General features: G+C 31.8%; 1 protein-coding gene across 2 annotated transcripts; it reads left to right on the forward strand.

Annotated features, from left to right (window-relative positions):
- Positions 1-196: 196 nt before the first annotated feature.
- Positions 197-21,678, forward strand: LOC105832256 (fatty acyl-CoA reductase wat). 2 transcript variants are annotated; one of them, XM_012673046.3, is made up of 9 exons: positions 197-424; positions 16,833-17,145; positions 17,613-17,861; positions 18,082-18,227; positions 18,318-18,427; positions 18,745-18,940; positions 20,380-20,631; positions 20,977-21,234; positions 21,426-21,678. In XM_012673046.3, exons 2-9 carry the CDS (start codon positions 16,852-16,854, stop codon positions 21,532-21,534), a joined length of 1,614 nt encoding a protein of 537 aa, XP_012528500.1. In that variant the 5' UTR covers positions 197-424; positions 16,833-16,851; the 3' UTR covers positions 21,535-21,678. The 2 variants fall into 2 exon arrangements, with proteins under 2 accessions (XP_012528500.1, XP_012528499.1); XM_012673045.3 differs by lacking the exon at positions 197-424 and adding an exon at positions 449-628.
- Positions 21,679-23,551: the final 1,873 nt, after the last annotated feature.

Below are 23,551 nucleotides of genomic sequence, written 5' to 3' on the forward strand. Positions count from 1 at the left end.
CCGTTATCCTCTTCTTCATTCCATATTACGAGTGCTGACGCAGGTGATGGACGCGGAGAAGGAAGACTAGTCAAACTGAAGGTAGGATATGGTACCGCTAAAGAAGGGGTACGAAGGTGGAGGTGGGAAAAGTGGGACCGTGTCGGCCTCAGCGGGAGTGACAAAATGCGGGCTGTTTTACTCGTGAAAAGTCGTCGAGGCAGAAAAGAGGATCGATAGATCCACGCGCGCGAGGAGAAAGTTATTGCATATATACCTACCGGTATTCACGTCCGCTGGATTGCTCGCCTATTTGCTTGAGCACCTGCCAGCGCGTTAGGTCGTCTTGGCTGTCTGCCTGCTTGCCTGCCTGCGCCTAGCCGCTGTCATCGCCACCGCGATCCGAGATTCTCTCTGTCGATCATCTTCCTCACCGTTCAATAAGGTTAGTCGTAGATTAACATTGCGATCGATACGCGAGACACGTACGCGCATCTATCTCGCAGCGAATCCGCGACACACGCGTTTCCTTTTTTTTTTCCTAGTCACAACTTCATTTGTCATGTTACTTTGGTTGACTCGTTCTCCAGTCGACTTCCCTACTTCCGCGAAGATACAAGGCGGTTGAAACTCTTCTCCCGATGGCGGCGTAAGTTGATTGAAACGCACCCCTTTAACAGACGCAAGTAGAGCTTGTTTCCTCACTCCGATAGATTTTAGAATATCGAAAACTACACCTCGCAAAAGTAATTGTACACCGCACGAATGTACAGTACAGTTTTGCCCTTAAAGTTCACCTCTTTAAATATATTTTGTATGATGTATGTTAAATATATTTCGTGCAATTAAGTGTTATGTCTACGCACGTCTAATTCTTCGTTGCAATTTAAAAACTTTTACATTAAGTGCAGAGATCTACGTCAGTGAAAGCGGATTAAGCTTCTTTATTTGAAAACTGAACTAAAACTGAAACTTCAATGGCTCTTTTCGAACTAAAAAATTCATGAGTCGAGGAAAAGGTACTAAACGGAAATTCGAACCATTGCAGTATAATCTTTCTTAATACTGCAAAATGAGCCTTTTCTCCGAACAAAGTTAAAGTATTTGCCATTAAATCGCACCATTCCACTTGTTTGTCACAGTTTTTGTATTTGATTTCTCTCTTTCACGCGCGTTTACACCGGTGTCCACTTTCTTTCCTCGCTGTTGATTATCTTAATTTTCTCTGCGCGTTATCTTATCCAGAATTATTTCTTTTTTATATATTAAATGCATAGACATATTAGAATCGATAAACTCGACGCTTTGGCAGTTTATTAACGAGTACATTTATGACACTTGTGGGGGAATAAAAGAAGAACGTTCATTACTCAATACCAACAGTTCAATTATCGCCCGAACAGTTGGGAAATCTATTTCCAATTTCGCAACTTCTACGAATTTACAAATATAACATTCTGACTTTGACGAATACAGTTAGCACACTTAACCATTCGATAACCATACTCTCGGTTGTACGATTTTAATTACGAATATAATGTGCGGGCATTCGTAATAATCGAATCTCATTGTTGCGATATCAATAATGATTTAGCGTTTCGATAACTCGATTGTACGGTTTTAATTACGACATGCGGTAATTTGTAATAATCGTATCTCATTGTTGTGATATCAATAATGACCTTTCGTCTCATCAGGTCATTACAGAGTCTCATCCGGCGACTGGCGAAATTTGAATAAACGTCCTCCAGAATTTACTTGCTTACATTCCTGGAGTTTTGCCGGTACGTTGCATTAGTCACGTATCCCAGCTTCTGTTTTCTCTGTAGGTTTTTTTATATGTCATTTGACGACGATTACTTCTCGTGTAACAGGAAACCACTTATGGCGGTTCCGGCATATGCTCTGTAATGTAATATAGCAACTTAATAAAAAGATAAGAGATGCTAAAATTGAAAAGTAGCAAAGCGCCATGAAAGTAATAATTAAAGCATATATAATAATTACATCAATGGAATATCGCGTGTAGAGACGCGATATTATACGTACGATTTAATCCGTATATTTGTTTGTCGCTATTTAGTTTGCAATTCTAGAAAAATTACTCTTTAGTTATTTTTTTATTTTATTAATCAAAATTTCAAAATAATTTAGGAAACTTTTTTAATTGATGTGTAATATTGTGTGATAATGTGTAATATTTAATTACATGTATGAACGCACTTGAAAAGGACCGAAATCTACGGTCGAAATGTGCTCTATTAAATATATATGAGACCAGTCAGGTCAAATTGAATAATTGCATTTGGTGTATTTTAATTGACATCTCTGAAACAAATAGAGTTACAAGTAGAAATGGAAATAAATCAGATCAAAAATATTATTCTACGTTTTAAAGATAAATAAAAATTATAAATGTTTTTGAAGCATATATTCAAAAGAGTTGCAAACTTTCCGCTTGTATATACATATTTGTTCTACAAGTAAAACTTTCTTATGCAAGCTGGATCACTATTCACATCTACTTTCAGTCGTTATCTCAGTTAAAAGATTTTCTCTTATTAACCAAGTTGTATTTCAAGTAGCGATATTTAAATATCATATATAGTCATAACATCTTTTAAAGAGAAATAATAAAAAGTCTTGTGCGCGCCGCCCCTGCAGTGTAAAAAATTTGTGTAAAATTACAACTATAATAGTTGTAGTGGGTAATTGTAAGACTATAATAGTTGTAAATTTTCGCGTGTTTATAATTTTGCAGTACACAAATAAAAATAATTTAATTTGTAATAAATTTGTTTACAGTGTATAAAGAAGTGTGTAAAAAACAAATTTAGAAATTATTAACAAATTTATGTACAAAATTACATATACATGAAAATTTACAACTATTACAGTGGGTCTCAAAATTACCAACTCACAATTGTAATTTTACACAAATTTTAAAAAATGTACAATTAGAGATCTTATTTGTTAGCATTAATTGTTTTTATTAAAAAATTTTTTACTTGGAGACACAATTTATTAAGAAAAAATTTATTTTTTTAGCACAAAAACCTGATGCAGCGTGCTTTTGTGTACGTAAATTTTCTGTATATAGGTAGTTACGGAAAAACTTTTTTTGTTTATACAAAATTTAAGCTGAAGCAAGATTAAAATTACATTATAAATAAGATTTATTTATTATAAAAATAAATATTTTAATTAAAATATATTAATATACTGAGTAACAAGTTGTTATATCAGTAGAACAAGTTTAGAAGTTAATTTACAATGTGCTTTTTGTCTTTTGTTTTTTTTCTATTTTTTCTGTTTGTAATCTTTATCTTTTTACATAGTTGTATCGAAAGTGATGAGATAAAAAAATACAAAAGAAACATCCGAAAGAAACAAGAGACAAAAGTAACATAATTTATCTATGAAATAGCAAAAATGCGATAGACGAAAAACCAGAAACAGAAAACAAAAAGTATATTATAAATTAAACTTTATATTTTATATATTATTTGTTTTTATTAAAAAAACGAGATTAATATATACAATATATATGCATTATATTGTATGTATGTATCCGAAATATATTTAATAACATATAATTAATTAGTGCATATAATGTGGAATGTATGATTAAGGCGTTTTGATACATTGCTGGTATTATAAATCTGTAGTTTTTTTTTACGTTACCACAGATTTTCAATACTGTAAATTTCGGAACATTGCTAATAGATGTCTTTTTAATTTTTTCTTGTTTATGTTAATAAATATGCAAATCAGATTAAAGATTCAAAAAAAAATAACAGATCGCCATAACAAAAAAATTTTTTTAAATTTAAAAATTACAAAGCATCCGAATAATATCAAGTTGAGTGTTTAAATACTAGCAATGCAAATTTTGAAGATTACTTATTTAGTAATTTATGAATTAAATTATTAGAAATTATGACTTTGATGTAGATTTTACTCGGTAATTATCATTGATTTTTTAGCGACAAAGTATAGTATCTGTTTAATATTTTTCTTGTTAAAATAGCCGTAGAGTCTCAATAACGAACAAAATTTAAATTAATATTACGAAGTATTCCCAAGAAAGAAATAGTCTCGTTTGTTTTTATTGAGTAAAAAATGTTTATTTACAATAATAAAAAAATAACGTTTATAAAGAATTGTTTTATACATTAATGCGCTTTGTGTATACAAATTGTACATATTAAATAGAATCTATTTTGGCAAAAAATTATTAAGCAAATATTATCGCTAAAAAACTATGATAATTACAGCAAAGTTATAGTTCAAAGTTATAATTTATAAATTACATTGAATATTTAGTAACTAATCGTTAAAATTAGCATTGCTAGTATTCAAATGCTAGAATGATTCGCGATCGTGAAATTTTTTACTTAGTACACGGAAGTTTTCGCGTGACAAAAATCTCATAACCGCATATCATTGGCATATGATACTTATTTATGTTTGTATATATATAGTAATTATGTTTATTGTATTTATTATATTACACACACACACACACACACACACACACACACACACACACACACACACACACACACACACACACACACACACACACACACACCTATATATATACATTGTTTGACTCCAACAAGAAAAAAAATTGCATGAAAAAATTGCAAGGAGAAATTAATAATTGTTGAATCATTTTCGTTGACTTTGTATAATTGTGCATATGCAAAATGATTCAACAATTGTTAATATCAAGGGGCATTAATAAATTAACTGTAGACAAAAAAATAACAAATAAATTTTTTTATTAACATTTATATTAAATGTATTCTATTTTTTAAATAGAAACTTTCTCTTCTTCCTGCAATATTTTCACGTAGTTTTTTTTTGTTGGAGTCTAACGATACCTTATATTGACTGAAATATATATGTTAGTGAAAACTCATAGTTTGCTCACTGTGCATACAATTATATTCTTACGATCGTGCATTACTGCGTAGAGTTTTGTCATGCTTAGAGATAACTTCTGTTTTTGGAGTAACTATTTTAGCTATATTCATTTAGCATTAAAACAAAGTTTTAATTAATCTAATTAATAAGTAAGTTTTGGTTCTGTAGATGTGTAAAAAATTGACAGTTGCGAGAAACAATGAAGATTTTTCGGTAGTTAAAATTTTTGTAGACGATTATGTCGAATTTGTAGAAATTATTGATTTCGCAAAAATTGAAAGTAACATAATATTATTCGTTGTTTCATAATACGTTACATTGTATTCCGAAAACAGGAAAAGAAAATAGCGAGAAGTTTCTGTTATTAGGAAACAGATAAAATTCTCTCATCAGTTTCGTATTTCAGACTCGCAGATTTTTAAAATAAAAATTGATCTTACGAAAGAAATTATTTAGCATATTTTAAACGGTCAAATCTCGACACGATACAGGAAGTCTAATAATCTGACAATAACATCTACTTTGGGAGGCACATTCAAATCTTTCTCTTCTTTTTTCGTACTGACCACGATGAGAAATCGGCCGGATCTGCGATTTACATAAGGGGATATTCAAGACGATTGCGTTGCTCCTAGTGTTGCTCCAAGTGATTACTATTCATCACGGTTATGCTAATTGCGCTATATAAAAAGTTGTGTGTTCGATTTCTTCGTCGAGTCAATGATAATTACTGATAACTATTTCGAAACCATGATAGTGAAAAGAACAATTATCTTAACAAAATTAATATGCACCTTAAAAAAAAAATATTTTATTAAAATAATTGATTATTTTACAAAATTAATTATTATCCAAAAGCTCTCAGATTATTATGCGCAATATCTTTTCATATATGATATATCCTGAATAAGTAACAGATGGTCTTTATTTTATTCCAATTAATTTTATGATAAGATGTAAATTGATGATTTTGCAATTTTAATAACATTTATTAAAACATATATCTTCACAAATATTAAATAAGTTGTTATTTAAAGAGACAAAATTTAAATAAAATTGCAAATTATTATTATTTGGAAATAGATAACTTTATATATAGTTATTTTATTATCAAAATAAAATTTTTGACATCAACACTTTGACATCAAAATGATTTAGCCTACTATCTGAGACTTAATAATCTTTTCTAAAGATTTTGAACAGATAATTAAAATGCATATTTACAGTTTCAAAAGCAATTCTTAAAATTGTTTACACTTTACTAATAATTACAAATTCAAATTAGTTTTATATATTTTAAAGAAAGGAAATGAAAATCCATCTTTATGATTAAAATTAATTAAACAAAGTAAATTGAAAGAGAATTAAAGTATTCAGATTTCAAGATCTAATTTTTTTTTACTCATTATTTATTGTTGAGGAAATAATTATATTTTTAAGAGATTGTAAAAATTTACTATATATATGTGGTGTGTATATTATAAAACTTAAATAACTTGTATTGCATTTTTTATAACACAAAAGTTTCATCAAATTTATGCAATATAATTATAAAATGCAAAGCTTCTTGCCGTAGTAAAAATACAATTCATTTTATCGCATTTTAATTTAATTACGTTTAAAACTTGTAGAAAAGAACAAGAAATGTCGTAAATAGTTTATTACATTTTCCTTTAATCATGCGTTTGTTTAACTTTTTACGTCAGCGCTTCGAATCCTCGATGAGTGATGCAAAAATAAACATACGCTGTTTAAGCAGGCAATACGCAATAATTTTTCGCTCGGTTGCACTTTCACGTACTTTCTCGGCGTCCTAAATGCACATGGTTTTGTTCCATGCAAACGTCATTAAACGAAGCCCGAATTGTTCGTATCGCTTGACGAGGCATAAACGAACTGTATCTATGGTAGTAGTACAAGAAGAAAAATAGGTCGCACCGTTAGGGAATCAACGAACATTCACAGCATCCGTACCGTTATGCCAGTGGCGCGCGCACAAAATGCGTTGAATTGTACAAAGTAGTCGGTTCTTTCGGACAATAGAGCCATATCTTCCATAGCATTCTTTCTTAGAAACTGAGAAATTTTATTTTTTACTGTAACAAATTTAATTTGTTTAATTTTTTTGAGTCACACTCTCTTAGAGGAAAAAAATATTTATTTATTTATTTATTTATGCAATAATAAAATTATTATGTAATTTTAAGTACGTTGTTTTGTTTTACAACGTTTCAACATTAAACAGATAGTTAAAATGCGAATCTACAATTTTCGTAGTAATTCTTCAAATGGTTTGCTAGTGGTAACTTCAAATTGTTTTAATTTTAAAGGAAGAAAAAAATGCATTTTTACAATTGAAATTAATTAACACAAGAAAGTCGAATAATTAAAGTATTTAGATTCTAAAATATTTTTAATTTATTGTTGAGAAAACACTGATTCACTTTTGACTTATCGATTTGTATGTTAATTATGCTTTAAATGGTTTCTTATATAATTTTCAATATTATTGCATTTGTGCGTAATTTTTTATTAAAATAAGTATAAATAATAAATGATGTGGTAGAAATTTTATTTGAAAATTGTTTCTAAAAAATAATATCTCTAAAGAAATTGTCTATATAATTAACATAATTTATTATTTATTATGTTTTTACAATAATACTTGTTTCATATCAATTTATGTTAACAATTATTATTAAGCGAAGAGAGTTCCATGTAAGATAAAGCTACTGTTTAATGTAAAATAGATAGAATAAGAAAAAAAAAGTATTGTTACAAAGTTGCAAAAACTTATGATACGAATGTAGCACTGAATGCGGAACTGTTGATTTTTCTTGACAATCGTGACAAATTGCAGTCATTAATAAATCATTTGACAGAACTGGTGAGACTAGCCAAGGGCTTGAAATATCCAATTACGATTACGTATTAACATTGTTGCTATTAGTTACGATGATAAAGACGCTGTTTAAAGCTCGTTAAATAATTGTTAAAGATTCTTCCGTGAACGATGCTTATCCAAGATAAATGATAATCGCAAATAATTGTGTAATTGTTGTATATAATTGAGACATTCGTCGTGCAAAGACAAAAATAACGCGTTACATATACATAACGATAGCAGAGTTACAATTACCTAAGCATCGATTAGAATTTTTCTCTTTATTTATGTTCGAACTCGGATTTTTGAAGAAGTATCACTTCTTCAAAATTAAGCTTGTACATTAAGTTTATTGTACATTGTACAGTTAATCCATTCAAGATAAGTGTTCTTTATTGCTTATGGATGATTATATTTTCAGTTATCCTCCATTATTCTTGATGATTCTCATTTAATATAATTACATCTGATGATGCTGATTAAGACGATGTTTAATGAACACATATTTTCTCATTATTTTTAAAGCAGGAAATAGTACAATTGTATCCCGTTTTTTTGTGACTTCACATTAAATAAAACTCTAGATTTATACTTCTCGCTCAGTTTCTCAACTTAGAGTTATTTTTAACAATTTGGACAAAAAAAACTTTGCATATTTTATGTAAAGTGAAAAAAAGGTCATCGCAAAGAATTTTGCAATTTTGCAGAACGATGCTAGTGAACCTGTTTCTTCTCCATGAAACCTTGAAAGTATCATTCGGGTCCGCCCGCGTCGCGCGCACCCGCTTGACTGTTCCCGTTCCGGAAGCGATTTCTGCGCCGTTCCGTGAGGACGCGGCCGCGAAATAAAGATTTGCGACTCCTTAACGAGCGATTAAGCGATACTGCTGTAAAAGTGACGGCCCGACGTCCCGCGTATAAAGTTACGTGAGCGTAATAACGCGCCGCGTGTTGTGCAAGTGGAATCTTTCCCGTGCGTTTGCGTAATGTTACGCCGCGCCGTCCGCCACCACCGTGTCGGCGAGTCTTCCGCGTTGGCTCGTAATGAGCTTGACGCCTAACTCTTATTGGAATAGTCGCCTCGACGCGGAAGCGTGCCCGCTCGAAGTGCGCGTCCGGCGTGTACGCAAGAGCCGATCAAATTTTTCGGCGGGGAGGGGAGGGAAGATAAACGGGTAAACGAGGCAAAAATGAAAGGATGGGGCGAGGGTAAGCGAGAATTTTCTTCTTCCTTGTCACCCGGTCCAACGCGTACGTGCGTTGTACAAATGTATATTCGGGGTTACTCTCACGCCTGTGACCTCTTTCCTTACTTGGAAAGTGAGCAGCTAGACCGATCGACGAGAGGAGACATCGTCATCGTTGCCGCAACAAATCTCGGACGAACGAACGATAAATAGCACGCCGTTGTTGAGATCGTCTTCAAGATTTAAAAGTTAATATTTGCGATTGCTAATATATGCACAGTAATTCCCTCTTTCTCGAATAAGTTTGTATGTCACGCGAGCCTAACAATCACTTGTAACTTCGGCACTTTTGTATCTAATTTTTTAATCAAACTGTCATATGCGATAAACAAAATGTTTTTAAAGAAGATTTTATGCTTAATGATAAAAGTTGGGAAATATTATTCATGGTAATAGCAGAGATTAGACTGTGTGAGACAAGAAATTATTATATTATATAAGAGATTTATTTATTGAAGGTATAAGTTTGTTAGATCGTATGTTTGATTACTGATATATTTATCAAATTCTAATAAATTAGAAACTAAATAAAACTTCTTAATTTTTACACTTATGTTGCTAACAATACGGAATTTTAATTACAGCTGTAAATTCAAACAAAACTAAATATGAGAAAAAGACAGTAATAGCAATTCTCAAAGTTATGCACATCTAGTTAACAATTCGTCACTCGTTATCTAAATTATTATTCAACATCCAAGCTGTGATTATTAGCGCAATATTTGGTCAAGTGAGAAAACACGAAGCGTTCTTACAGGTAAATAACGTTGGTCCGCCTTTGAAGAAGAATTACGCATCAGTGTCACGAAAACATGCGTTAACGTGTTAGAAGCTGACTACTTAGAACTATCGTTTATTAAAAATAAGAATTTTCCGACTAACTTGACACTAGTAGAAATTTTATTAAACGCCAAATAATATTTTTTAATGTAAAATTTTAACACTCCTAATGAAGAAATCTGAAATTAAAAACTTCTACTAAAATAAAATTTCTTTATGGAGATACAATTTCTAGAGGAATAGAAGTATATGTTCAGTGCACTCCTGTGGTCAAAACGGATGAGACGTAATTCTTGATCAGAGGTTTAATGCCTATAATTTTATTTTATATAAAAACGGCAGTTTCTTTGAAGCGTTTCGTCGAAATGAGATTTCGTATTCATGGCTCTATATTAGTTTGCCTACATTATTTAACGTGAACCTATACACGTGAGAACAGGTTGAATTTCCTTATCCGGATTCCCGGAGTCCGATGGCCGCTGCTAGCCGGAGAAAGTAAGGAGCTGCGTATATCCGTCGAAATTGTCCGCGCCCAAGCTCTTTCCATACCAGATGTAACATAACTGGTTACGTGTTTAGGTACCTGAGAACGTATAAATTATTGAGAAATATAGATATCTTGTTTCTCCGTGTATTGTAAACTTGAAGATAAGAAAGACAGATTATCTATTCGTTATATAAAAATAATTAACATATATATCAGATATCTACAGCATAAATATATAAACGGAAAAAGTTCTTCACGAGATATCCTTCCGATTTGCTCTAAATCGATTCTAATTAAAATAGAGTTTCTTAAAAATTCAGACTGTTGGCATTTTAACTTTTATTCATACAATTATATTTCCGCATTTTTACTAAATACTTCCAGTTTTGAAAATTAAAATAATTTAATTAAATAGTATTATATTAAAATAAGATTACTTATTTAAATTTACAATCTTTGTATTTTATTTTTATTCTAATGTAAACAAAGCCAAACTTGTTCGAGAAAAATTTACATTTTAATTACGGTTAAATATAGTAAAAAGAAGATTTCTAATTTCCCTAAAGTCCCATAGTACGTCTCTGCGCCTTCTCGCCAGTCGCTTGTGCTTTCTTTTCATTTCGTCATTACACCTATACAACTCGACGCATTAAAGACGGCCGTCTCATTCAGACATTTGTTCAGTAGGAAAGAAACGCCGAAGTTCACGATCGACTTTCACCAGATCGTATTTCTGGTATGCGTACGATTCGTCCTCCACCTTCTCTCCCTACTAAATGCTTGCTTATAGTTAATTTAGCAGAATTGGCCAGCCTTGAAGGTAGAATTTATTAGCGCATTAAGGATCAAAGATTATTGAACTGGTTATTATAAATTCATGGATTTAGCTGCCAGATGCTTTACAAAAATGTATCTTAAATAGAAAAAATTATCGAACAAAATGTATTTCTAAAAATTTCTTTACTGTTTTTTATTCTACAATATATACAGGTGGTAATAGACAAAATAATGTCATTATTTAAAAAATATACATTTGTTTTTTTATTATTAAAAAATTAATTTATTGTTTGTCTTTAATATATATTCTATTTTTTTGTGGAATAAGGTGGATATACTACTTGAATAGTCACCAATGGAATGTTGTACTATTCCTTTGGCAGAACATTATTTAATTGATTATATAAATGATGTTGGAAAAAATTTGCTATTTTTCAAAAAATCGCTCTCTATTCTTTAAAATTTCAACGAATTTTTTCTCGATTGCTTGATACAAATATTGTCAGATTATTGTGAGTAAAGTGTAGTTTGAAGAAAAACTAATATTCTTCTCCAATATCTGTTAAAAAGTATTCTACTAGAAAAATAGTATAACATTATACTAAAAGTGACAAGCATTGTATGGTTTTATTCCAAACAAGAATAAGATCTATATTAAAGACAAATGAGCCGACTTATTAATTAATAAAATAATGTATTTCCCAAGTGATCATGTTATTTTGTCTATACACATACGTTAACATCGCGAAACAGAAGTAAAATAAGCTTAAATAAAAGTGAGAAGTAAAAGTGGAAGTACTTGTTTTGAAATATATATGTTTGAAGCAAGCTAGGATTTGTGAATAATTTTCTGCTTATTACGAGGTATCTGTTTATTAATATTGCCGGTTTCAATTGTTTAGTCACGGTATATGAAAATTATAAATAACCTATTTAATTTATATTTTATTGTTTATGTTGTTCAAGATACTCTTTATAATTTCTCATACTTATGTAAATATCTTAAGTGTTGTGTAAATCTTGAATAGAATAGTTTCCTCTTTATTGAAAGTTTGATTTTGATAGAAATATATCAACAATTTAAAATACATAAAATATATAAACAAAGAAAATTCTTTTATTAGTTACGCGATAATTAATGAGATGCAAAATTAATAAATACAAAGAACTGTTCATAACTTTAGCATATTGTTTTGTACAAGAAATCTAATCTCATTAAAGTCACACAAACTTAGAGTAAGTTTAAAGAAAATAATTTAGAATCTTATAAATTTTAATATTTAATTTTTTATTTTGAGAGACACGTTGCTCTGGTGATCTGAAATTATTATATCGATTCAATTTTTGTCATTTATAATAAAAGACTGGTATTCTAAAAATACATATAAATAAAAATGTTAATGCTTGAAAGCGAATGATAAATGTCACTGGAAATATTGGAAATTTGACGCGTTGATAATCAGTCAATTAATTTAAATTAGCAGACTATTATTATATAATTACTGTCGTTTTTAATAAAATCAGATGATTTATGACGTATAACGGAAAATCTCGAATTACGTTACTTTTCTCAAATGGTTCTGCTGTAATTCTGTAACTGAATAAATTCGTCATGGTGTGACCTCTCGCTTCAACTGCAATACTATTTGAGCAGAATGAGGAAATCAGGTTTGACTAATCGTATAGATATTGAAATGAGTTAAGTCGTATGCGACGAGACATATTTTTTGTCGTACATTTATGCGATAATATTGAATTTAATTTCAAATTTATAAAAAATAGCGACTAATTTCAAATTCATGGAATATATCAGTTTTTATAAAAAATTGAAGTGACCTAAAAAGACCCGGGAAAAGACGATTGTCAGCATTTCATGGAAGAATCTAAATCCCCGAACAAAAAAAGAATCGTACAATAATTTTAACAGTTGTGAAACACAAGAAAATTGCCACTTTATTCCTTTCGTGAAACGATTTTTTTCTTACTGCGACGATTTATAGATAGTCGAGCGATCGTGGTAGAGCACATCGCTTCGGTTATGCATTATTCACGCGGAGAGTAAACGGATTGGGCGGTAAATCGCAAAAAAACAAAAAGTCGAGAAACGGACGGGAGATTAATGGTACGAGTGCCATGATTTTCTTCCCGTCCCGGCTTCGCTCTGCGAAAAAGCAGAGTCTCCGTCTGTCCACCTCGTGCGACAGGTGGCTGTGTGAACGAGGAAGAGATAGAGAGAAATAGAGAGAGAAAGAGATCTTTTGTTCGATCGGAACGCAATAAAAAATGACTCCCTCGCGACTCACGCAGGTGTTCCGTGCGTTAATGTTCCGTGCGTAACAAACATCGTCGCTCGTTTATCCGCTAATCACGGATGACACGGTGCAGCATCATGCATGCATCGCCGGTAACGGCTTAACCGACTTTGCATGCACTCCGGTATGTATCGGAAGAAGCTCTTGAAAAAAAAAACGGACTCGGCAAACATCGCTTTCCGGCAAGAAGACGGCGGAATGTACATACCGCGTAAGCACATATGTGTACACATTGATGAAAGCCGCGTGAGCCACAAGTCTTGTTCAAACGTTACGTACCGGGTAGGACTCGCGCTTCTGGGAACAGCGTCCTTCGTTGAGGAGATATTTACTTTTTCTCCTCACTCGTCGAAATATTCGGAAGACGACGTTTTCATCTTTCTAATGGATTGCCTCTCGCGTAGAGAAACTTAGTATTAACAACCAAATATGCACATTTGGAGGGTTACATCCGGCGCTTCTTTCAATTTCTTTTTTTATAATCATCGCGCGTTATTTTCTCACAACTTTTGCACATTTTTTTGAACGCGGTAACATTTCTCGCGCAACAGAAGTTGATAATCAATTTTCAATCAATCAATTATCAATCAAAACTGCGTCAAATTTAACTTTTTTTCGGATTTGATTGGCTACCATGTGATCTTTTCTTGTCGCGCGGCAGTTGCAGCGTGTAGTATGCTGAAGCCATTAAACAGTAACTCGAGGTCACGGAGAAAACAAACGATTCGATTTGAATATAATGTGATTTCTTTGTCTTCTAAGAGTAGAATGCAAACAACGTATTTCAAGGCAAATTTAAATGTAAATTTTAATCCAAATTTTATTTTAAACTTACTCACGTAATTTTAGATCAGACTGTTTTGTAAAAAACGATACGCTAAAGTTGTAAACGGTTTTTGATATTATTTTGCATTCCATTAATTATTTCGCATTTAGTGAAGAAGCTTTCTTTGTTCATATTTTTAATCAAATCAAGCTTTTAATAAAGAAGAAGATCTGTTTAAAATTTACGCAATACACAAGATACTTACATAAGTGTAAAAAATGATAAAGAACATTATGAAAAGCATAAACAATAAAATACGAATTGAATAAATAATTATAATTTTTTCCATATGCTAGGATTAAACATTTGAAGATAAAAATATAAACATCTTCAAATATAATTGTTTTAAACATTTATCTCAAAACAAGTGCTTCTATTTTTCTTCTCACTTTTAGCATATTTTACTTTTGTTTTATGATATTAATATAACATGTGAGGGGGAAGAGAAAAGACAAAATAATGTGGACACTTGGAAAATACACTATTAATTTTATTTAATAAAAGATTGTCCATTATTTATCTTTAAAAATGTGATACTGCATCATGATCCATAAGACGTAAAATTATCAGCTAATATATTAGTTCTCTTTTAAGTTTTAGCAATTATTAACTAATTTTAGGAATTCCTCGTCAATAGGAATATCTCGTTAAAGGGTTGATTTGATTTCTAATTCCATTATTGAATAATTATTTGCGATCTACATAGAAACTGAATTAATAATTTTCATGGTACTATGCAAATTGATTACACTCCATTAACGAAATATGAAACGTTCTACAATTAGTTCAGAATTTTGAACAAAAGAGCTAATTTTAGCTCTAATTCGCGACGCGTTCATTTTTCACTAGATTTCAGGACTTTTGGCGTATTATAAAGACTCTTCAGTCAAGTATCATAATAAATTATTAATGAGATATTATTAGTAAGATCTGCTCTACTGACTTTGATCGCTGCAGTGTGCGAATCAGTAGAAGTAGGAGATTCCGCAGAAGAATAAACTCGCATACCACAGAATATTTTAGCAATATTGCAGCAGTATTTTCAACGTTTCTGCAATATTGCTGAAATGTACTGTGGTATGGAAAATATTGATATTGTTGCGTAAGAATTATACGACGGGACAATGAGATTTCTAACAAAACGCCTTGAATTCTTCTGAACTAGTAAACAAATCATGCAACCAATATTCTGATTGCATTGGTTATTCTTGTGATATGAGTATTTCGTTGGTTCTCATAAAGGTATCATCCGAAGGCAATATAAACTTTGATTTCGAAACAGATGATTCATCAAATTGAAAAGAAGTCCGAGCACATTCCAGAATATGTATTTGTCCTCGAATGAAAAATTATCCTATGTATGTTCAGACTTTTCGAAGGAATAGGAAAAATTATCTAGTCATATCTGTAAATTCTTTAATGAGGGAGATAAAACAATATTTTTCACATAGGTATATAAATATTTATAAAAGTGCAATAAATATAACACCATTTTTAAATAGAATGTTTATTGTCCTTTTTTTGTTTTACATAATCAATAATGTCACATTCCAGAATACTTATTTTTAATAAAACAGGTTATTTAATGGCAAAGTTAAAATCTTTTATTTTTAGTAAACTTTATTTGGGAATTTGTAATGTAATAAACTACTTTATAGTTTTACAATAAGTTTGTCCGGTTGTTTGTAAGATTTCTAAGAACCGGTTTGATTTTTCTAAACTTTGTTTTCGTCAATTGTTACTCAATAGGACTGAAGCAAAAATGAGTCAAATCAATTATCTGTAAAAGAATCAAAAGAATCAAGATCAAAGATCAATAATTTGATTTTTTATTATTTTAGTTTTTTCAATTACAATGATTTTTGCTGCACTTACTTACATTCGTTGCAAAGGATTTATTGTTAAGATAAGAAAGATAAAAATATTGTATGTTATTTATGAATATGCACTTTATTTTGATTTGTAATCTTGCATCCAATAAATATTTCATTTTCTTTGACAAAACATTATCTTTGAATACTTCGAAAAAGAAAAATATATTCTTTTAAACTGTTCTTAAAACATGCAATTGTGTATCAAGAATGTAAATCATAATATTCATTTTTTGTGATGTTACGTCAGACGAATATTTTGTTTTCAAGACAACGGAAACTTTCCAACAAGTGACATAGAAGTTATTCTGTCCTTGCTTGATATTTAATGAGAAACAAAATGATTCTTATCGATCTATATTCCTTGTTCTTAAGTAATTTGATAAAAAAAGGAAAAACAAAAAATTGATTAATTCAAGAATACGTGATTTCCACGATAAAGAAATCGCAATCTCCACAAATAGCGATCTCTATTTATCACGTATCCACCTATCATGTGAATGATGTTGATGTACGGGAATTCGGTTTGTCCACGTACAAGTGATAATGAGCGAGGCGAGACGCGACGCGATCGACGTAAAGATCGGCTAATCGATCGAGACGGCTCACGAAAAAGGAAGAGTCATCTTTAAATTCGACGCGACGGCTCGTCACGCGCCAAACCGCGAATACGAATTGGACGCAAAGTGAATCGAGCCGATAAGAGAGAGAGAGAGACATTGGGATTTTCCTCGCAGGTGCCAATCCGCAAAAGAGATGGTGGAGGTGCTCTTGGATCGAATCGACGGCCAGGAGGTGGCCGTCGTCGAGTCGAACTGCAGACCAGAGTCACCGACGGAAAATTCGCCGGTCAACGAGAAGCTATCGCCGATTCAGGAGTTTTATTATGGCCAGACTATTTTCATCACCGGCGGCACTGGTTTCATGGGTAAGCTGCTCATCGAAAAGCTCCTCAGAACGTGTCCCGGAGTGACGTCGATCTATCTGCTGGTGCGTCCGAAGAAGGGCAAGGACGTGCACCAGCGCACCGAAGAGATCTTCGACGATGCGGTGAGTAGCAAGTGGACTCTCTCCTTGAAGTTTGGAAAATCTATCTAACAATTACATTTCGAATTGCATCTAAAACTTACCTTGGCAAACGGCATTGATAATTTCTGTGTTTCCAATTTTTAACATTGAAATATAATAATAATGGAAGAAACAAAAATATCAAGCACTGCTGCTACGTTTACATTATGTATGCTATCCAAATTTCCACGTATTACTCATGCGTCATCAACGGAAACAAAACTTTGACGTCAGCGTTTTATTTCTTCTAAAAGAAATTACTTTTTTCAAAAACTTTTTTATTTAGATAATTAGCTTCTTCTAAACTATCTTTTTCCTTCATTTTACTTTAAACAAAGTTTTTTTGATACACCGATAGTTTTTATTGTCAGATTAAATTGATAATAAAGACACAGTAACTTTTCATAGCATAATTAATTACAAATCAAACATTATTTCAATTTACGCAGGTATTTGCAAAACTTAGGGACGAACAGCCTAAGTTCCGGCATCAGATCGTCGCTATAGCGGGAGATTGCAGTCAACCGAATCTCGGGATATCCGCGCAAGATCGAGCCACTCTCATCCGGGAGGTTTCGATCGTTTTCCACGTCGCGGCTACGGTCAGATTCGACGAGAAGTTGAAGTTAGCAGTGCCCATTAATGTCAGAAGTACAAGAGACGTTGTAAATCTCTGCAAGGAGATCACAAACTTGAAGGTACTAGAAAAGTCCAGATGTTCAAGAGAAAAGAAAACTATGAATAGAAAAAACCTTTAGCCTTTTAGTACTCAATGATCACTTAATTCAAATACAAACAGAGCCAAAGAGTTCTTGAACAAATAAACTATTCCACATTATCCGTTTTTACCTTATTACACACGGTTGCTCACGTTCGTGTTTAACTAAACACGGCGTTATTTTATGCAATTTTTTTCAGTCCTTTATACACGTGTCGACTGCATATGCAAATTGTCCGCAAAATGTAATCGAGGAGAAATTTTATGACCCCCCAATGGACTCAGACAAATTGATCGCGCTGATGGAATGCGTGGAAGATAAGTTAGCTGAAGATATAACTCCACAGTACGTGAAATCCTTTCTCGAATTTTTTTTAGCATTTTTTTAGATTCAAGAGAAAACGAACAGATTTCATTGTTAATTTCTTTTTTACAGATTATTAGGTAAGTGGCCGAACACTTATACCTTCACGAAAGCAGTTGCTGAGAACGTGATTAGAAAGCAAGGTGGCGATTTGCCGATCGGCATCTTCCGTCCCGCCATTGGTTTGTATAATTTATCATTTTTATTTATAACAATTAAAATTTAACAAGATATTTCATTATTATTTTATTTAAAATAATATAAAATGAGATACACACAATAAGAATTTTTTACAAGTTTCGAGAAATCTTGGAAAAGAAATTTTGAAGATTTTAGTTACTCTAATAATACAAATAATTATAATTTTTATAATTTTTACAATTACACAATAATAATAGTTATTATAATAACGCATACACAATTAGCGGTTTAATAAATTTATTAAAAAATTACAAAATACTGTTCAAGCTTTACAAGTAATTTGAGATTTTATTTCTAGTGATCTCAACGTATCAAGAACCGATGCGAGGTTGGATCGACAATTTGTATGGTCCAACTGGAGTTGCGGCTGGTGCTGGAACTGGATTGCTACGATCGATCCATTGTGATGGCTCAGTACACGCAAACGTGGTACCTGCCGATTTAGCAGTCAATGCTCTAATCGCATGTGCATGGGACGTAGCGAATGATCAAAGGTGCGAACTCTTATTTTTTAAAATCTTTTTACGTAATATGTATAATGCAAAACAATAATATATTAAATGTTGCAACTTAATTGCAACGCTCTTTTTTTAAACACTCGATGTCATCGACATAAAAGAAACTTTAATTTGATATACGAATTTTCTATTCACAATCTTATGATTTAAAGTTTGTATCATATTTTATAGAATACACTGAGAAAGACATTTAAAAATATATATATTTGTAGGATAATATAAATTTATTTTATTAAATTACATTTTTATTTAAATACTAGCTATGCCCTAGCTGCCACGCGTTGCTATGGCTCTCTATTCTTATGCTACGTTTTTTCCAAATTTTCTTTGCTTTCGTTGTTTAACTTTCAAGAGCCTTGCTTTACTGTTGCTCTTTTTATTTTATTTTTGAATAAGTTTGTTTTATCTATTTTTAATAAATCTAATATTCATTTATTCACGTATTTCTAACTTTTTTTTCTAAAAGCTGCCATGGATTTAGAAATCCATTCAAAACACTGTTTTAAATAAGTTCCTTTTTTTCAATAAAATAAAAGCCATCTTTATTTTTCTTATTACCTTAATTTAAACACAATAGAAACATTCTTCGCCTCTCCCCGTCTCTCCTGGTCTCTCCCTGTCTCTCCCGGTCTCTTCCGGTCTCTCCCGGTTTCACCCGGTCTCACCCCGTCTTTTCCGGTCTCTAGCCGTCTCTCCCCGTCTCTCCCGGTCTCTCCCGGTCTCTCCCCGTCTCTCCTGGTCTCTCTCCGTCTCTTCCCGTCTCTACTCGTCTCTCCCGCTCTCTCCCCGTCTCTCCCGGTCTCTCCCCGTTTCTCTCCGTCTCTCTCGGTCTCTCCCCGTCTCTCCCGGTCTCTTCCCGTTTCTTCGCGTCTCTCCCGGTCTCTCTCCGTTTTTCCCCGTCTCTCCCGGTCTTTCCCAGTCTCTCCCTGTCTCTCCCCGTCTCTCCCCGTCTCTCCCCATCTCTCCCCGTCTCAATGTGTCAAAATTTCAATAATATTAATGAAAAACTATTTTTTACATTTAAATTATGGCCATTATTTTTGAAACACACGGTATTTCCAAAATCAGACCCCATAAGAACACTCCCGGTTACAAATGCAACGTTGTGTCAAAATTTCAAAGCAGTCGGTGAAAAACTTACGGAGATCTTAGATAAGGAACAAACATTTACATTTTTATTTATATAGATAAAAATAAAATTTTATTTCAAGTCAATTAATTAACTTATTAAAAAATGAAATATATTATAAAAATGTCATTATAATTATAATATACTTATATTTATATGCCGCAAAATCTTTTAAGTTTTTGTTATAGGAACACACAAAATCTGTATATAATTATATTTCTAATTTCACAAAAATTAGTTTGTCCTGTTACACAACATATATTATTATGCTGCATTATCATTTTAGGACAAACAATAAATCACGTAACGACATTCCGATATATAATTATGTGTCTACGGATAACCCGATAACTTATGACGAACTGAAGGAAATGTCAGCAAAATATGGCCTCGATATTCCTTCCAGCAGAGCGGTTTGGTATTACAGTTTCAGAAACAATAAGCACAGGCTAGTGCATCTCTTTTTTGTATATTTCTGGCATCTGCTCCCAGCTTTACTGGTTGACACTGCAACTGTCTGCATAGGAAGACAACCGAGGTAATAATAAAAAAATTAATATAAAAAACAGAGAGAGAGAAAGAGAATAAGTAAGAATAAATAATGAATTTTCCATTTATATATATATATATATTAAAAAAATAATTTTTTTTTTTAAAAATCCGTGCAAATTAATAACACAATTTAAAAAAATAAATGTTATTTATTATATAAATAATGAAATATTTTAAGAAATAGTTTTTGAATTAAATAATGTTTAACAACATAACATAATGTTACATAAATTTAAGATGATTCTAAAAGAACAAATTTATTTATTCTATATTGTTTGTTATGACTTCATACTTACCCAGATCATTGTTTAATAAAAATTATGTATTGCAGATTACTTAAGGTTTATAAAAAGATCCACAAATTTATGGATGTGTTGAACTACTTTGCCACACAAGAATGGAAATTTACCAATAATCGGTTACACACACTGATGTCGAAGCTCACGTTCAAAGATCGTGAGAAGTTCTATTGTGATATACGTGATGTCGATTGGAATACTTACTTTGAAACGTATATTAAAGGAATAAGGGTGTACCTCATTAAGGATCCCTTAGATACCTTGCCGCAGGCACGCGTTAAATGGCAAAGGTATTTTAATAATTTTTGAAAACTATTTTTGATATCTACTATTCTTCACTTTTTTCCTTTTTTTATAAAATACAGTTAAAATTGAAATTGTTAAAATTTAAAGCTATTAAATTTGTATTAAAATTGTCATAGATCTCATTTCATTGTTTAATCATGAAAAATAAGATAACATAGAAAATAACATTTTACAGATTATATTGGAGCCATCAAGCGCTGAAACTCATATTGGCTTACATCACCATGAGGTTCTCCTGGACGGCTTTGACCACACTTTTTGATATTGTTTATCAAAAAATATGATGGCAATGATAGAAACTAATAAGACGACCCGAAATTCAGGACATACGTCTTGGAAATACGGGACTGAATGGTGGAGGGCGATATTTTGAGTTTTTTTAAGGAAGAGGTGCGACTGGACTCTCAGAGAAGCGCGAAACTTTCGTCAAAAAAAAAGGATATGGAAGAATTAGCGGAGAGCCATGTCGTAACTCTACATACAACAGGCTATTGCGAAACAGAAACGTAACGTATGAGCGAAACATGAAATGTGATAGGAGAAGAGTAGGACAGCAGCGATTCGATCGTATTCTCTGAACTTCGACGATTTTCGCACATATAGGCTGCAAGTATGCGTTATCTTGCGTCTAAAGTAAGTTCTGTAGCTGTTATCTGAGAGAAAAGTTTAATTCGGATGGCGCTTGTTCCATACAAGACGGGTCATTTATTTTTTAATATTAAGATTTGACGGTACGGAATTATATATAGAATGCGCCTTCAATAAATTGGGTTTAACTTGTGGATGCGCATTTTAATTCAAGTCGTGACCCACGAGTTTATTTCATTATTCTGGCCGAATTAATTAATAATTATATCTTATAGTATATAATGATATGCTAAATAAGATTATCGTAATAACCGACAATTCATTGTGCTAATTAATTAGTATTTTTAAGTAATATATAATATCGTTCAAAATAAGAAACAGCGCGCGCGTATGAAGAAACATACTTTTCTCTTGGGCCCGGTTACACCAATTATAACTTAACTGTAAACTCGGTTTAACATACTTCCTACCTTTTCTTAATTCCTAGAAAAAGATAGAAAGTAAGATAAATCGAGTTTCCAGTTAAGCTACATTGCCGCGATGTCTTAAGTAGTGCTTAAATGCTCAGTTTAACATATTTCCTATCTTTTCCTAATTCCTAGAAAAAGATAGAAAATAAGATAAATTGAGTTTACCGTTAGGATACATTGCTGTAATGCCTTAAGTGGTCCCTAGATGCTCAATAATATTGTATAATATTCCTGTAGGCAATACAAAACAAATTCGATATAGACTCAAGATGATCAATAATATTGTTCAATAATATAAACTTATTAAAAAAAGACTTTAGTAATAATAATCGAGCCTAATACTTTAAGCTTTAATAAAATAATTTCAATTAAATGTTTAGTGAATATAATAAATATTTAGTAATATTTAGTAACCGAAGATTAATATTATGTTTAATTGTTTTTAATATAATTACTAAGTATCATTAAATATTTAGTCATACATTTAATTGAAATTATTTTACCACAAAGCTGGATTATTTTTATTCAATTTTTTCTGCAATGTAGGAACCGTTTTTAGTCTATCTTGATAAATTAATAAAAGTTATCCTATATTAATGGCAATATTTTAACGGAAATATTTTAAATCTCGAGAATGTAAATGTTTTAACAAAATTAAAATATTATTTTTTTGCTTATCTAGTTGAATTTTAATGTCTCCGAATGTTTAAGCGACTCTCATTCGATTTTGAGTCAATTTTGATTCAGACATAGCAACAATTGTTTTTTTACGACGGACAGAAAAATCACTACCACACAGAAGCGAAAGTGAGTCAAAATGGATGCGCGAACTTTTCACGGCTTTACGCAACCTGATTAAATTCACGAACGAGCATGCTCACCCGACGTTTGTCGTCGCTTGTTTACTTATTTCACAAATCAGCATTTTGTCATACGGGCGAATTTGATTGTTTTTTTTTTTTGCGGCGAACACGGAAAACGACATGGTCCCGAATATGCAGCAATTTTTCGCGTGAAGATTAAGAAAAATAAATATTATATACGTGATAATTTAATGCCCGACAATCGATAATTTTGTTTCTACTGGTAGAGACATTTAGACATACGCTTGAACTGCGAGCGAATCAAAGGGCTCTCAGACAGCTGAGAGAAAGCGTATTTTGTGTTGACAGTTGCGGCGCACATGTATGCGCGATCATGCGTGCTCGTCCGTATTACGCCGGCTATGTGCGATGGATATGGC

Source organism: Monomorium pharaonis, chromosome 3, assembly GCF_013373865.1.
Source record: "Monomorium pharaonis isolate MP-MQ-018 chromosome 3, ASM1337386v2, whole genome shotgun sequence".
Lineage (NCBI taxonomy): Eukaryota > Metazoa > Arthropoda > Insecta > Hymenoptera > Formicidae > Monomorium > Monomorium pharaonis.